This window comes from Neolamprologus brichardi, chromosome 7 (genome assembly GCF_056152115.1).
Source record: "Neolamprologus brichardi isolate AB-2024 chromosome 7, ASM5615211v1, whole genome shotgun sequence".
Classification (NCBI taxonomy): Eukaryota; Metazoa; Chordata; class Actinopteri; order Cichliformes; family Cichlidae; genus Neolamprologus; species Neolamprologus brichardi.
Genome location: NC_142110.1, coordinates 31468729 through 31486287, shown reverse-complemented (window position 1 = coordinate 31486287; position 17559 = coordinate 31468729). Strand labels below are relative to the sequence as shown.

At 41.4% G+C, this 17559-nt stretch overlaps 1 protein-coding gene and 1 pseudogene across 1 annotated transcript; one reads left to right on the top strand and one right to left on the bottom strand.

The window, feature by feature from the left end:
- Window positions 1–3248: 3248 nt before the first annotated feature.
- Window positions 3249–4857, bottom strand: LOC148102069 (uncharacterized; annotated as a pseudogene).
- Window positions 4858–7022: 2165 nt separating this feature from the next.
- Window positions 7023–15742, top strand: nars1 (asparaginyl-tRNA synthetase 1). The gene is made up of 15 exons (XM_006782087.3): window positions 7023–7215; window positions 8546–8628; window positions 8733–8798; window positions 8963–9055; window positions 9172–9261; window positions 10014–10092; window positions 10489–10559; window positions 11031–11117; window positions 11503–11724; window positions 12465–12664; window positions 12752–12887; window positions 13014–13127; window positions 13676–13807; window positions 14349–14480; window positions 14885–15742. The coding sequence occupies exons 1-15, from the start codon at window positions 7173–7175 to the stop codon at window positions 15014–15016; spliced, it is 1680 nt and encodes a 559-aa protein (XP_006782150.1). The 5' UTR covers window positions 7023–7172; the 3' UTR covers window positions 15017–15742.
- Window positions 15743–17559: the final 1817 nt, after the last annotated feature.

Below are 17559 nucleotides of genomic sequence, written 5' to 3'. Positions count from 1 at the left end.
TTTAAATGTCTTTTCAATGCTAATCTGTGAGTTTCTACAAATGTAAAAGCTCTGCAGGCTTTTGTGGAATATGATGGAAACAGAGATAAGTAAAAGGATTGGAGACTCAAGGCCATATGGGCACTATATGTCAGTCTGTGTTATATTTTGTCTCACAGGAGCTAATTGGATGCTAATTAGCTGCACAAGTTGGGTGTTCTTTGGGCTCCCTCTTTCCTGTAGTCCTTACTCGGGCTCCCAGACTATTGTTTAGCTACTGCATGCTCATACACTGACACTCATCCATACATACATAACACTGCTGACTTGCTTTTAAACACGTGTTGTTTTAATGTAATTATATCTTTGCAAATAAATGTTGTTTTTGTTGCAACCTCTTCTTGGGCTGTGACAAAGGCTGTGTCTCACAAGAAGTGTGTACCTCAATAAGATGCACCAGCTGAAGCCTGAATGATTACCAGATGAAACAACAGTCTTGAAGGTTACTGGAATAAATCGGTGAACACAAGATGACTATTTTATACATATTAGTTTATCTGCACCTGCAGTTTGCCAGATGTAGAGCCCGGAACATAGGGATATATTCACGTACTGGAGTTATTTCCATAGTGAATCTATACTTCTAGTTAGATCAGGATTAAACACCAAGATAACTGGAGAATCATTATAAATGGTGGAATAATATTTACTTTCTTCTGCCATTTCATTAGTTTGAACAGCAGGTGGCTCTGTTGCATGAAATAATCCTAAATACTGCACACATGAACTTGTCTGTCAATCTCTCCATCCATTTCCTTCTGCTTATCCAAGTCAGTGCTGTGTGCACATATGTTCAGTGTATAGCAGTGTTCAGACATTGTGTAAATAGCCTACCTCTGCTTTCTGCTACACCTGTGTGACAAAAAAAGGGCAAAACAGAGCAGCAAAAAACTGGATTGATCCATCCATCCTTTCTCTTCCACTTATCCAATCAGGGTTGTGGGGCTGGAGCCTATCCCAGCTGGAGGCAGGGTGCACCCTGGATAGGTCACCAGTTGCATCTTTGCCATCTTCCTCACATACAGTAGAGTCTTCTTAGCAGAGTAACGATTAATGTGTCACAGTCTGTGGTGTGTGTGAGATAACCACACCTGGTGTTTCAGATGTGAGTGAGCGTCATTCCTCTGCTTCCCACCCTTCATCTCTGCACACCTGGATTTGTAATCTGTTTGTAATCCTGTGATTAGCTGCTCACTATTTAAGACGAGTGGTAGTGCAATAATGCCTTTGTTACACTTTTACCAGAAAATCAAACTGAAATTAATTTGAAGTGCTTTAGTAGAGGTTAACCTTCCTTAGTTTAAAAAAAGAAGAATAGAGCTATTGGTCTGATTTGTGTTAATGAGCAAGTAAAGGAAGAAAGAGTCTGGGCAAAAGCTGTATGAAAAGGACAGTTATGTGGGTAAATAAAATGATATAAAAATTATAATTTTTCAAATGTTACAGCGATTTTCAAATCTAGTGAGCCCATTAGCTAAAAGTTTACCATCTACAATAGCAAATAAATTGCAAACTCATTGCCTGGCCGTCTGAATTTTAAGGTTACTTTAAGGCTTTTGGAACATCTGTGAACCTGTTGTGGGACAACCATCCTGCAGATAAAGCTTTCCAGCAAAATATAATTTCCTTGATTGCACACAAGTGTACAATTATAAGATTTGCATACTCATATAAGATTGTTGAGGGCACAAAAGTCCAAACATGTGGACCTGAGAGAGAGAGAGAGAGAGAGAGAAGCTGCAGGCACACTAGAGCAACATAGAGACACGAAGAGCACAGTCTATGTAAGTTAGGTGACAATGGGCTAAGTAGCTTTACTGTCCCGGAAATGGTGCAGCGAGAAAACCAGGTGAACCGAGACAAACTCTGCTGCTCGATCTGTTTGGATCTCCTGAAGGATCCGGTGACTATTCCCTGTGGACACAGCTACTGTATGAACTGTATTAACCCTCTCAGGCTCAAATTATTTTTTTTGTTGCTAATGCACAACCAAGTCCTGCAGTGAGTAAAATACACTCATAAAATATGTATGTGGGGTAATCAGGTTGTTAGTTTTTAACTGTTGCAAATCTGCAACGTCTGCCTTGAGAGGTTTAAAAGCTAGAAGAGGATCAGAAGGAAACCCACAGCTGTCCTCAGTCCAGACAGACCTTAACGATCAGGCCTGCTCTGGTAAGAAACACTGTGATAACAAATTTGGTTAAAGAAACAAAGAAGACTGGACTCTGACGTGCTAAGCTGATCTCTGCTATGCTGGACCTGGAGACGTGACCTGTGATTTCTGCACTGGGATAAAGCTAAACGCTTTCAAGTCCTGTCTGCAGTGTCTGGTCTCTTACTGTGAGCCTCACTATTAATCCCCCGCTTTGAAAAACACAAGCTGGTGAACCCCTCTCAGAAGCTTCAGCAGTTCTTTTACCCTCACCTCAATAAAGTGAGGAAACTCTTCTGCAGTACTGATCGAATAAGTGTCTGCGTTCTTTGCACAATGGATGAACATAAAGGACACGACACAGTACTGACTGATGCAGCAATGACTGAGAAGCAGAGAGTGCTCAAAGAGAGTCGAAATATAATCCAGCAGAGTCCAGGACTGCAAGAAACACCTGAAGGTGCTTGAGCAGGAGGTGGAGACCTTCAATCAGTTTGGGGATAAAGCTGTGAGAGACTGTAAGAAGATCTTCACAGAGGTGAAACAGCAGATCACTGATCAACAATGTATCTGCATTCTTTGCACAATGGATGAACATAAAGGCCACGACACAGTTTCAGCTGCAGCAGAGATGAGTGAGAAGCAGAGAGAGCTCAAAGAGAGACAGCAGAACATCGAGAGGAAAATTAAAGAGAAAGAGAAAAGTGTGAAGGTCCTGCAGCAGGAGATCTCTGAGCTGAGGAGGAGAAACACCGAGCTGGAGCAGCTTTCACACACAGAGGACCCCACCCAGTTTCTACTCAACTACACATTCTCCAAAAGTTGATTCTGTTCATCTGGATGTATCGTTTTGTGGGAGAAACGTTTCGTCACTCATCCAAGTGACTTCTTCAGTCTCAGCTGACTGCAGGTTTCCCCAATCTTATAAACAGTACATTTGCATAATGACTGATACCAGCCCACTGAAGGAACAATGAGCTGGGAGGTCAGTTCCTTAATCTTAATTATGCAAATTCTCATGATCATTGATCAAAACCCACTGATCAAAGACCACTGATCAATGGCCATGAGTAACATTCACAGAGAGTTGGGGAATGGCTGCAATCACAGCATTATAAGACGGTGAAAGATGTACCCTTAGGCCCCCTCCTCGATTCAGAGATGGTCTTTCCCTTTTCACATAAATGGCCTCCTTGACTCCGCGCTCCAACCAGCGTTCCTCCCTGTCCAGGATGTGTACATCCTCATCCTTGAAAGAGTGTCCACTAGTCTGTAGGTGTGAATAGACTGCAGAGTCCTGGCCTGACGAGGTAGCTTTTCTGTGTTGTGCCATCCGCTTCGCCAGAGGTTGTTTGGTTTCCCCGATGTATAAATCCTGGCAATCCTCCTGGCACTTAACAGTGTACACTATGTTACTCTGTTTGTGTCGGGGGACCCGATCCTTGGGGTGGACCAATTTTTGGCGCAGCGTGTTTTGGGGTTTAAAAGCCACAGAGACCCGGTGTTTAGAAAAAATGCGTCTCAACTGTTCCGATACTCTTGACACATATGGGAACATTACAGGTTTTCGCTTGGGCAGTGGTTGTCCTTCTCTCCTGGATCGGCTGGAGCTTTCTTTAGGTGCCTTTCCAGCTTTGACAAAAGTCCAGCTGTCATCCACATACCTGAACCAATGACTTGGTGGTGTTCCAGGGTAGGATAGCAAAGCCCTCTTTTCCACTTCTTCCATGTACAAATTGGCCACGATGGGTGAAACTGGGGAGCCCATGGCACACCCATGTTTCTGCCTATAGAACTGACCCTTGTATGTGAAGTAGGTGGAATGAAGACACAGTTCCAAAAGCAAACACACTTGGTCGATGCTGAGAGTGGTCCTGCTGCTGAGGTTGGTGTCATCCTGTAATCTCTTACGAACTACCTCCAACGCTTCCGTGACTGGGATGCAAGTGAATGACATCTCTCACCTTCTCAACAAAATCCAGGGTGTTCTGGATGTGGTGTTCAGAGCTGCCCACCAGCGGGTTGATGATCGAAGCCAGAAACTTGGAGGTGTTATAGGTGACAGAGTTGATCATACAAACAATCAGTCTTAAAGGTGCACCCTGTTTATGTATTTTCGGTAAACCATACAGACTTGGTGTAGACTCCCCTGGGTATAGCCTGTGGTATGAGGTCCGGTCAATAGCCTTGTCTTGTTCTAACTGCTTCAGACAGTCTATCACTCTCTTCCTGTAGCCACTTCCTGGGTCTCGTTTCAGGGGCTCATAAGTATTTTCATCACTGAGTAGTGACAAAATCTTCTCATGATAGTCTTTCTGGTTTAGCAATACTGTGCACCTACCCTTGTCTGCCGGAAGGATGATAATGTTGTTGTGATCACTAAGTGATGTGAGTGCCTTCCTCTCCTCCATGGTGATGTTGGATGCTGGGGGCTTTGCATTGCTGAGACAGGCCGAAACTTTCGTCCGTAGTTGCTCTGCTTCCACTTCTGCACTATTGTTGTTACGAATTGCTGTTTCTGTGGCTGTGATCAGCTCCACTAGCGGGATTTGTCTCGGTGTGACAGCAAAATTCAACCCTTTAGCAAGGATGTTTTTCTCTGTTTGGATGAGCTGTCTGTCAGACAAATTCTTCACCCACTTGTCCACATCCTCAGTGTCGGCCATTGATCAGTGGTCTTTGATCAGTGGATTTTGGTCAGTGGTTGTTGATCAATGGTCATGAGAATTTGCATAATTAAGATTAAGGAACTCACCTCCCAGCCCATTGTTCCTTCAGTGGACTGGTTTCAGTCATTATGCAAATGTACTGTTTATAAGATTGGGGAAAACTGCAGTCAGCTGAGACTGAGGAAGTCACTTGGATGAGTGACGAAACGTTTCTCCCACAAAACGCTACGTCCAGATGAACAGAATCATCTTTTGGAGATTTACTTTCCTGGACGATTGAGAATGCATCAAGACAACTACACATTGCGTCTCAGTGAAGCTCCAGACTCAGCCAGCATCAATATTCATCCTCAGAGGTAGGTACATAGAAGATGTGACAGCAGCTGTGTCAGAGACCAGAGACAAACTACAGGACATCCTCAGTGAGGAATGGACCAAAACCTCTGTGAAAGGAACTGAAGGGGGTGTTTTAATGTCACAGACAGAGCCCACAACCAGAGATCAATTCTTATTCTTATAAATGTCTTATAAATGTCAAATCACATTCAACCTAAACACAACACACCAGTATATTGAATATGTCCAGGGCTTAAAAGTAGAAAATAGTTCTACTCAAGGTGAAAGGTATCAGGATTACCCAGATGTTGTTACTGGGAGGTGGAGTGGGGAGTGGGGAGTTCATAACCACAGTGGTGGTAACACCATCAGAACTCCAGTCTCAGGCCCTCAGTCTTCCAGAATTGCAGTGTACCTGGATCACAGTGAAGGTATTCTGTCCTTCTACAACATCTGTGAAGCCACTGAAAACATTACTCTCCTTTACAGAGTGCAGAACAGATTCAGTTGGCCACTCTGTCCTGGATTTGGCATATATAATCTTAAAGCTTCTGCTAAAATACTTCATGACTCAGCAGGCTAAGAAAGTTTAGCAGAGTCAGACAGGTCGGTGTCGTGGTTCAATTATTTGCTCTCCTGGACTAAACAGACAGGCTCACATTAACTTCACCTACAAAGTAATGAACAAAGTAACAAACCTGCACAAACAGTGTAAAAAAAATATTTTGTCAAATTTATGTATAATTTGTAGGTTTTTATGTGAAACCAGTTTCATACCACAGTGGACTATAGGATACATGCAAAAACACCCTTAAGTTATACAATCAAAGTAAATCAAAGTAAATTAAAATGGACTTTTCTACAGCATGTCTACGGGTGTCTCCATATTTTTTTTCTCGTTTTACATGAAGGTAATATAATTATGAGTAACATATATTCCTCCTTCTGTGTTTGAATGTGTATTTACTATAAGGACAGTGAGAGGTTTAAAGTTAAGTGATGCATGATTTTAAAATCACTGGTTTTTTAAGCATCAAATGACAAAAGAAAAACAACTTAACATGTAATATTATTTATAATCAGTCAGTCAGTATCGTAGCCTTTAAAAACGATAAGTATCTGATTACTAAACAACGACTGACAACAGTCACCAGGAGACTCCGCCAGCAGGCGAGGCCTAGCGCAAAACCAGTCCACCTTTACAGGGAGAGCAGTGAGAAGTGAAGCACAGTAAAAAACAAAACAAAAACAAAAAACAGCACAGGGCCATGACATGCTCATTTATAACATATATGTCTTGCTACAGCACATTTTGTGAAACTGAAAATGACAAATGCAACAGGAAGAAATCGCGGACATATATTTATCCATTTTCTCTCATTAAAAACAAGAAAATCTGGCTTTTTGTTGATAAAATTACATTTGCGAATGTGGAACCATGGGCACATGGTAGCGTTACATTAGTAATAAAATAATTAAATATATATATATATATATATATATATATATATATATATATATATATATATATATATATATATAGCATAAAATGCTGAAGTGTCTTTGCCCCTAATAATCATAGCAAGCAAATAAAATATTCACAGAGTAAGAAGCAAAATAAGAAAAAAATATTATCAACCAATAGAGTCTTCTTTGATTTTCAGTTCCCATTGCTGATTGGTCGCACCGTTATGGGACATGAGTTGACTGACGCGGCATTCCACCAATTAGATTTGCTTTATGGAAAAGACGTCTCCACTTTCGCCAATCAGCTCCTGGGAAATGAAAACACACTTGAGTCTCCTCCCCCTTCCCTTCAGTGTGTGTGAGAGCAGGCTGTAGCAGGGCTGATGTAAAGTTGTCTGTACCCGGTTAGCAGTGAATACCTGTCGTCAGCTTTGGAGGTTAAATTCCATATTCTTTAAATATAAAACTAGCGCGTTTTAGCGGGCTGCTGCTGCTGTAACAAAGCCGAAATGGCGACGGAGATAACGAAAGGTGTGGAACAGATCTCAGTAGGTAAGGAAGGAGAGTGAGCTATCTGGTTAGCTAGCTCCCACAGACATGTGTGCCTTTAATATTGCATCAGTTGCAGAGATGTTAGCAGTTAGCCTGCTGTGTAACGCCGATTTCTGATTCTGTCAGGTCTCTGGGATGATATGAGCTAATATGTGGCATGATCACACATCGATCGGCCCTTCTTACCGCTGCAGCACCAATGAAAGTCATTATACAAACGAAAACATTTGCAAGGATATGCTAACATTTAGCCAAGGCAGCTGTCAGTTTGCAGTGGAGAAGCAAAAGGAGGCTGCGGCAGACCTGGATTTGAATATTTCACCGTCTTTTATTTAATTGATCAAACCAATATCTAACCCGTGACTGTATTTCAGTCTGTTTTAATCAAGCAGAAAACTGAAGGTACTTTCGGTTTCATTTCAGGGTGTCACTATGATAGAATTCACACATATGTGGTGTAAATATACAGCAGATTTTTACACATTACATGTAAAGTTCGTGTATCGATAAAAAGCGTGACAGTCTTAGTTTTTGCCATTGCCTATTGTTACCCTGATAGCTGACTATTTTACATGTCACAGATATTAAGATATGATGCAATCTTGCGGATCACATTGCTCAGTGGTATATAGTACGTGTGAAAGGTACTGCATCTCCAAATTCTTCACCAGGACTAAATTCGAATACAGTTTTATTTATATAGCGCCGGTCACCTCATTAGCTTTATATTACAATATTAAAGAGGGAACCCCAAGGATCACACGGTCACTTATGAGGAAGTACTCCCTTTTAAAAGGAACCAGAATAAATGAGGGATGGTGCAAGATGACCTGATCCCATAAGCTTGAACAAGTAAAGTTTGAAGCCTGAACTTAAAAGTACAGAGGGTGTCTGCGTCTTTGTCTGACATTCTTTAGCTATCAGGAAAATCTCCTGTGTAGGAGCCGCTTGCTGAAGGCTCTGTCTCTGATTCCTCTTTTGGAAACATCCTGCAGTCTGAGAACAATGTTCTCTACTAGGATAATTTGGTACTTTGAGGTCTGAGATATGGTGGGGCCTGATTTTGCAAGACTTTATACATGAGGGGCAGAAGTTTAAATTCAGTTCTCGTATAAGAGGGCGCTAACGTGGGAGAAATGTGACGTCTCCTTCTTGTCCTTGTTAGTACTGATGTGTGGAAGTATTTTAAATGTGTTTTGCTCAGAGCATTTTAGTTGTCTTGAATGAAGAGTAGGCCCTGCCTTGAACGCAGGTAAAATCTGAGCACCAGAAACTTAAGAGATTGCACATATTGAGAAAATACTGAGCCGACTGTGCTGGTGTTTCTCAGGTGAGCTGTATGTGTCAGATAAATGTGGCAGCGACCAAGATGGAGATGGCACGGAGCAGAAACCCTTCAAAACTCCTCTCAAGGTAACTTGTTTGTTTACTTCAGATGTGCGTGGGTAAAAATGCTTCAGGCTGCATGGATTGTGGGATGTCTGTCAGCACCTCACTGTGTCTTTGGATCTTTACAGGCTCTGTTGTTTGCTGGAAAGGAGCCGTTCCCCACCATCTTTGTGGAGTCCCAGAAAGAGGGAGAGGTTGGTTATATTTATAGATGATCACTTTAACATGGATAGGAATCCATTCTTTACCATTTTGAACCAAACTTTGCAAGTTTTATTCCAGTACCAGCTGCAGCAGCTGTTTTTACTAACTGTTATTAATGACTGATTCAGTTTATTTTCCTCCTCGACTCCCTCAGCGCTGGGCGGTGATCTCTAAGACACAGATGAAGAACGCAAAGAAGGCTTTTAACCGCGAGCAGATAAAGAACGATGCCAAAGAAAAGAAGGAGGTTTGTGTCTAACCTCGAGATGTATCCTGCAATCAGTGGGTCACACAAAACATTCTACAGATTCATCCGTTTTGTGCTTTTCTCTTTATTGTGACTCCACTGTGTTTGTCATAAAGGCCGAGGACAACGAGAGGAGAGAGAAGAACCTGGAGGAAGCCAAGAAGATCGTCATTAAGAACGATCCCAGCCTGCCTGAGGCTGAAGCAGTCAGTCTTTCTTATTTTACTTTTATTTTGGCTCCTGCTCCTGTTATAAAGTTTGCTTTTAAGTCTGATTGAACTTGAACACAGAAGTTAGCACAAACAGTCCAAAGAACAGCAGCTCTGAATGCAGCCTCATTTCCTGCTCCATATTTTTAGTGTTAGACTCAGAGTAACTTTGCATGATTCACAGTTCAAAGTAAACAGCTTGTTTCGTTTCTATCTGAAATCACTGAATGACTGCATTATGCTTGATTTATGTTTACATTTAATTTGAAATATAAAGCCTGAGCTTTTGGTTGCTTGCAGATTTATAAACCTCCTTATTGGGAACCATTTTATGAGAAAAAATAAGAACAGCCCTCTTAACCTGTTCCTTAAAGTTTCACTTTTTGGTTCTTTACATTCATTTTTAATATTTTGCAGCTGATGCAGCGTTTCTGAATAAAAGACACATACAGTTTAAAAACAAACCAAATAGATTAAGCTGCATTTAACTGGCTTTGTGTAGATAGAAAACAGTTCACAGACGACATTCCTGAACCAGTCGGAATGGTTTGTGTGGAGCGATAAGCTTTGGCTGGTTTGCTGCTGTTTGAATGTCTGAACTGAGCAGCTGAAACACAGAGGTTTGTTTTAAACCCCAAACTAGCTGAACAATCAATAAAAATATAAATATGACTCGAAAGTCTGAATCATTTCACTGATTCTTCTTCTTCCTGGTGATGATTTAAAGATGATTGTTGTCTTTATTTCAGGTTAAAATCCATCGTCTCCAAGAAAAGAGAGGCCAGAGGGTCAAAGTGTTTGGATGGGTTCACCGCCTCAGGAGGCAGGGTGAGGAACACATCAATATAATCAAACAGTCAATCCATTCAGTATTTACACATTCTCATTTCAATTTAAGATTCCAAAGTCAGAGAATTCAAAACTGATGTGTTGCGTCTTATTCATTTATAATATGGTCAGCTGCATTAAAGGGTTAAACGAGGATGTTTCTGAATTATTTTGCATTTAAGAATAATGTCAAAATGACAAACTTGAAATTGAAAGATTCATTTGTAAGTTTAAGATTCTTTACTGACTGTGAAAAGAGAGAAATAAGTAAGATTCAGTTTTTAAGATTGAGCCAAATGAAGTTTTTTAAGAGGATAGAAATAATTAAAATGTTACTTTGAGTCAACATATGTGTATTATTATGTTTTTTTGCTTTTTTTTTTTTATCTCCTCCAGGGAAGAACCTGATGTTCCTTGTGCTGAGAGATGGCACCGGTTTCCTCCAGTGTGTCCTCTCCGATCAGCTGGTAAAGCTTCATAAACCCCCATTTTTAACCTTTCTACACTGTGAGCTACATGTTATGGTTAAAAATTTAATGTTCATGTCCTGTCACGGCCAAAAGTTTGGCACCGGTGTGGTTTTTCACAATCTTTGCTGCTTCTGTCTTTATTCACAGTGTTTCTGTGTTGTTGTGCAGAGTGATCAGAGTGATCAGAAACATATTCACAAGCTGCAAAGAGCTCCATGGGATTAAAAAGTTAACTTTGGGTTTTTTGGGGTTTTTTTGGATAAACGTTTAACTGCCGCTCCTAAAACATTTGGCCGTGAATGTAGTTCAAGACATTTCTTTTTATTCTCTATCACCAGGCCAAAGCACAGAATCAAAGATTTAACAAAATCGGTGGGAGTGATTCATTTGAAGTTGGCGCTTTAAAAAGAAGCTGTTTAAATTCTGAAGTTGATTTTGAGTGCGACTCTCTGTTGTTCTTCTCTTTAGTGCCAGTGCTACAACGGCTTGGTTTTGTCCACAGAGAGCACGGTGGCTATTTATGGGACCGTCACTGCAGTTCCTGAGGGAAAGCAGGTAAACTCACCTGCTGCAGAAACCTGCTCTGCCTGTGCATGCTCACAGGAAACTAGGTCACCCAGAGCAACATGTTTACATGCCCCACAGTTCTTCCTGGAATCATCCTAACAAGAAATCACCGCATGACTGAAAGTGTATTTCAGTAATGAGATTTGAGTTTCTGTTATTTTTATCAGTGTACAGTAAATATGTTGTGTTAAACTAATAGTTGAACAGAACAGAAAACTCTGTCTTCTGCTAAAGTCTGAACCATGACTGAGGAACAACCTGAACAATCTAGTAAACCGTCTGTTTCCACTGATGAGCCTCCTCAGGCGTTACAGGCGCTCTGCAGATGCAGGATGGAGATGTTCAGTGAGTTCTCCTCGTCTTCTTTTCTCAGGCGCCCGGAGGCCACGAGCTGCACGGCGACTACTGGGAGCTGGTTGGCTTAGCTCCGGCGGGCGGGGCCGACAACCTACTGAACGAGGAGTCAGACGTGGACGTCCAGCTGAACAACCGACACATGCTGATCAGAGGAGAGAACGTCTCCAAGATCCTCCGAGTCCGATCCACAGTCACACAGTGCTTCAGGGACCACTTCTTCAGCCGTGGATACTACGAGGTGAAGCACAGATTTTTTGTGGATGCCAAAATGTGGTGGGGTTGGGTTTGTTTTGTTTTTGTTTCTTCACCTCTAACAAGGAAAGAAATCCCCAAACCTGATGACCTCACTTTTAGTCAGTGACACTCTGTGCCTCTGTCACAGGTTGAGAGCAGTATTGCAGATTAGGAATCAGATCCACCTGAACTGAAGTGAAAAGCTCCTTAGTCAGGTCAAGTCGATGCTGCTGGCCAGATGCAAGCTAAATAGCTTTTTTCCAGTCTTCTTAAAGCAGCTGCTTGAGTTTAGCTGGTCACATATTCCACTTGCAAATATCTGTCTGTGGCCCAAGTTTGTAGTTTTTAGCTGATTGTCTTATCTGGGACCTATTGAAGGATTTAGCCTCTATCAGATAAGAGCCTGGTACTACGTCTTCTTATCAAATCCAAATGCATTCAAATCACTTCTTCAGTTTGTTTATTTGATTACAGATATTTTAGTCATAAAAGTGCAGTTTAATAGTACAGAGAAGTCTCACTGGACAGCTGCTCGCTCAGAAATAAAGTTGGTAATAACTACAAACCGTTATGGTTGTTTTATTTTATCTTGCTTTGTGATTGGCCCGTTTCTCCTTTATTCTGAAAAATATGCAGCAGCAGTAAGTTTGAGTGTTGAGTGTGAAAAGGAGCAGACAGCTCGGCATCAGACTGAGGATCGCTTTGCTCTACAATAATCGTTATTAATTTATTTTTCCGGTGTAGATCACTCCTCCGACTCTGGTACAGACTCAGGTGGAGGGCGGCTCCACGCTCTTTAACCTCAACTACTTTGGCGAGCAGGCGTACCTGACGCAGTCCTCTCAGCTCTACCTGGAGACCTGCATACCTGCCCTGGGCGACACCTTCTGTATCGCCCAGTCGTATCGGGCCGAGCAGTCTCGCACTCGCAGACATCTTTCTGAGTGAGTCGCCACGTTACAGCTTAAAAGCCTTTCTGCAAAGATCTATCATTTACTTACAGTGTTTTTATTATTGTCCTCCATGGTCAGATACACTCACATCGAGGCGGAGTGTCCTTTCATTTCATTCGAGGACCTGCTGAACAGACTTGAGGACCTGGTGTGTGACGTGGTGGACCGAGTGCTCAAATCTCCCGCCGCAGAGCTGCTCTACGACATCAACCCTGTACGTGACGAGCGACAACTTTGTGCTCTTGCGTCATTTTTCTAACTATTCTGGAGCATTTGACCTCATAACATTCATGTGTGGTAGTAAAGTTGATATTTTGTTTGGTGACTATGGCTTTTCCAGAACTTCAAACCCCCGAAGAGGCCGTTCAAGAGGATGAACTACAGCGAAGCCATCGAGTGGCTCAGAGAGCATGATGTCAAGAAGGACGACGGCACCTACTACGAGTTCGGAGAGGTGACGGCTGAACACAGCACATCATTCAGCAGCTCAGCTCATCTTATAAAGTCCCCAAAATGTCTGATATCAAAAAAAATTAATCAAACATATTCCAAACAATTCAAATTCATGAGTGCATACAATCCATTAAACATTCATCAATGTTTTATTAAGTTTTAAAACAGTCCCCTCGATTAAAATGTTACAAATTTTCCAAAAACACCCACATCTTCATTCTTCAAAGTATTATTCACATCAGCTCCTCTGAACGTCTAAGCCGGCCTACACTTGTGACAGACAAACAGGAAAGTGATCTTCAAAGATCCTGTCAGTAGCAGAGAGCTGCGGTTTTCAGAGACGCCTGTAGAGGGCACTATTGTACAACATGCTAAAAAGCTCAGCTGTCAAACTTTGGTCTTTTCAGATGTTCTGCAATCATTTACAAGTTATAAATACAGTTTTCTCTTACCTGAAGAGCTTTTAATTTTGAATATTCATGAAGTCTTTCTTTGATTCTCTCTCTTTCTTTGACTTGCCTGTTGTGTCGATATTTCTCCCTCTGTCAGGACATTCCCGAGGCTCCAGAGAGGCTGATGACCGACACCATCAACGAGACCATCCTGCTCTGTCGTTTCCCAGCCGAGATCAAATCTTTCTACATGCAGCGCTGCACCGAGGACAAACGCCTCACCGAGTCGGTACGAACCTCACAGATCCAGCTGCGGTGTGGCTGAAGTTTAAGCCCCAAAGCCTGGTTAGAGAGGGGGGAGGTCATGTCCTTCGCTAAAAGTACAGTTTCTGTGTGAAGAGGAGCATGAACTCTTCACTTCAACCTGAGCATTAAGTAGGTAAAAAGGTAAAGACTTAAAGTATAAGTAAGTTGGTGATGAGTGAGTTAAAGGCTCGGCAGGAGAGTGTGAGTGACCTGTGGTGTGAGAGATGAGGTGTAGAGCTTCACTAAAGCAGGTCATCTGTGACTAAAAACAGTGTTTTATCTTAAAAATAAAGGCAGGACAGCAGAACGGCAGTTATGATACAGCAGCATGTCAGGAAACACCCAGCGGCCTTATTAAGATATGATCAGATATATTCATTAAACACAGTAAAGGTTCAAAGTTCTTTATTTGTCACATGCATAGTTATACAAGTATAACACACAGTGGTCTGTCTCTGATTTACCAAAAAAAACCTGTGAGTTATCTGGATCCCTCGAGTATCGTATGTTTCTCTGTGCTGCAGGTCGACGTGTTGATGCCAAACGTTGGTGAGATCGTGGGAGGGTCGATGCGTATCTGGGACGCTGAAGAGCTGCTGGAGGGATACAAGAGGGAGGGAATCGACCCGACTCCATACTACTGGTACACAGACCAGGTAAATGAACACTGGTTTGACCTCAGATGTTTGATACATGTTTTGTGCACCTCACTACATCTTTACTTTGTGCAGTTAAATGACTCATGTGGCAGTTAGTTTGTAACGTTAGCTTGAATAAGGTTATCAAACATGCGCTAGTCGACGTTAGCCAGAAGAAAGACAGTTCAGGACTTGGTGACCAAATCCTTGTTCAGCTTTATCATTAGATAACAGTGGTTCTCTTATGGCTGATGCAGTGGCTTCCAAACTTTTTGTCTCCAAGGAACACCAAACAGGAAGTCAAGATTTTAAGGCCCACCTGGAATGAGCCCTAACGTTTGGCTTTATTGCATCACTGCATGTGTGTAGTTGTTGGTAGCTGTGTGTTTCAACAGGCTTCTCTGCCTCTGTGTGTGTTTCAGAGGAAGTATGGCACGTGTCCTCACGGCGGTTATGGTCTGGGTCTGGAGCGTTTCCTCACCTGGCTGCTGAACAGACACCACATCAGAGACGTCTGCCTGTACCCGCGATTCATCCAGCGCTGCCGACCCTGAGCGCTCACACGCCAAAACACACACACACACGCAGTCAGTACACCCGCATGTGGCAGCGCACATTAAATGAAACAGAATCCATAGTTTGCCCGTGTAGCTTTCATTTCTGAAATCTGAAGAGTTTAAAACTTCATCATGCAACTCCTCAGAAACAAAGTCGGACGCCAGCTGTGCTTCACCTCTAACCTTCACAGCTTCCTCCTGTGACTTCAAAAGTGCATCTGATCATGTTCAGTGTCTGATTATTAAACCAGAAATAAACAGTTGTTTCCTGTAAGTATCTGCTTCTGAATGTTGCAAAATATTAGCTCAGTCCACCTTAAATTCTTTGTTTTTCTTCAGGAAATTTGGCTTTAAACATTGAACTTGCAGCCACGACATTTACTAAAATAAGTCAGCCTTAAGAATATTTCAGGTGCTCCTGAACAGAAAGCTGAAAAATATGAATCAAAGAATAAAACAAATCCACTTTATTTCTGAGACTCTTCGGTGCATCCTCCTGAAGTCTGGACTCAGGAGAAATTCACAGCCTCAGCATTGCTTCTCCTGCACATGGTCCTGGGAACATTTTCTCAAAACTGTTCGTCATTGGTGGTTTAGAAGTGTGACATACTGTACGTGTTGGCCTCAGGGGGTATTATTGTGTTTCTGTTCTGCCTCTTCATCTGAAATAAATAAACTCTTACTCGATCAACTGAACTTAAATAAAAATATGATTCAGACGTGGCTGCTTCTGGCTTGTGTCCTTTTTTTTCTCCTTTTAACCGTAACAAAACCTTAATTATTTAACCTAACAAACACTACAGGACATTCTAATGAAAGATATTTTATATTAACTATTTTTTACTAAGTTCACACAACATCTGGCCCCATAACATGCTCATCATCTTGCGAAAATCTGTGCCTTTTGTTGCTACTCCACCTGCTATTTGTAAAATCAGCTCCAATACCGCCCCTACAAAGTTCCAACAAAGCAACACTTTAAGATGCCATTTTTGCTCCTTCCAGGCCGGATACTTTGACAAAATCCTCGTAGACATTTCATCAGATCAGCTTGGTTTTTGGGCGGATCAGTCTAAAGATCACAGTGATGCTATATTGCAAAGCATTTGAGTTCATGTTGGAGGGCATGTCCATGGCCCTATTTATCTTATGTCAACCTTAGGACTGATGTTTTTGCACCAACTTTCTTTTGATTGGCTGCTCCTCACAAAACAGAAGGAAATTGCAGCACTGCAGTTCCACTTATGACCACTAGAGGTTGAGATAATCCAACACTTGCTTATAAAGCGAAAGAACCCAAATGGCGACAGGTTGCGTCTGTGAGAACTCCCCATCTGGCAGCTTTTGTTTTTTTCTTTGTGTTTTTGCTTAATTTAACTTCCTCTTCTTGTAAAAATGCTTTTTAAGGAAGAAGGAAACATGATGCAAACTGGAGAAACTGGTATTATTTAAAAGGAATGTGGGCCATTCAAACACGAGCTTCTGATTCAAGGAAATAGTTTTCTTTGAGCTCTTTAGTAGGCCTGATGCTGTTTATAACACACTTCTATAGCATTTTAATCCCTTATTTAATTAGTTTGATTACCGGGAGGTTGTTAGGCAAATATTTGTAGACGCTTTAAAAAAAAAACCCATCAAAACACATGGTCTGACAGAGCAAAGCAGTCGTAACAGGCTGTTTATAATCAGCATTGTAAGCCTTTGGCCACTTTTGCACCAGAAAGTGCAGCATAAAATACACAGCAGGTCAATGAACATGTGAAATGTTAATTATGAATAACTCATAATTAAATGCAGAGGGGTGTCAGGTGATCAGGTGTGTCACAATTATAGAGCACATTGTGTGTTTCACTTTTTCTGTTTAAATTAACGTTTCTCTTCTAGTTTCCAGCTCTGATTAAACTCTGATACTTTATCTCCTAACACATGTCTCTTAACACGCCGCGTGTGGGCGTGACCAGCACGGCCGTGGGCGGGGTCCTTTAACGTTAAGATGACGCCACACTGAGATAACGATTCTACGTTAAGCGCGCCACGGTAACAAAGCAACAGACCGGAAATTGACTCAAGCTATTTCTATAATAAAAGCACGTGTTCTTTTTCTTTTTTTTTCTCAGTTTAAAGCAAAAACAAAATAGATATCGAGCAAAGGCCTTGTACAATGCAACTTACTATCCGTTTCTATATATATTTTACAGTCATAAATACAATGAGAAATGTGAAATATATGTTCAGTTTAATTTATTCAATTATTTTTTGTATACTTACCTTCTTAAATCCCAAATAGTTGTAATTAGAGTAAAATAGTTCACTAATCGCTGGAACTGACATGGTTTTCTACAATTTGTGTAATTTTCTTTTGTATGACTTTGTATTTTTCTTTTTTTCTTCCTTTTATAAATGTTGTTGTTATTTATTTATGTATTTATTTACAATTTTACCTGTAAAAAGCTTCAGTGTCACTGTTTTTCTTGTTTTAGTTTTAGTTTTGATTGATTTTATTTTATGTTGTGTTTCATTGTCTTTATTCTAGATTGTCT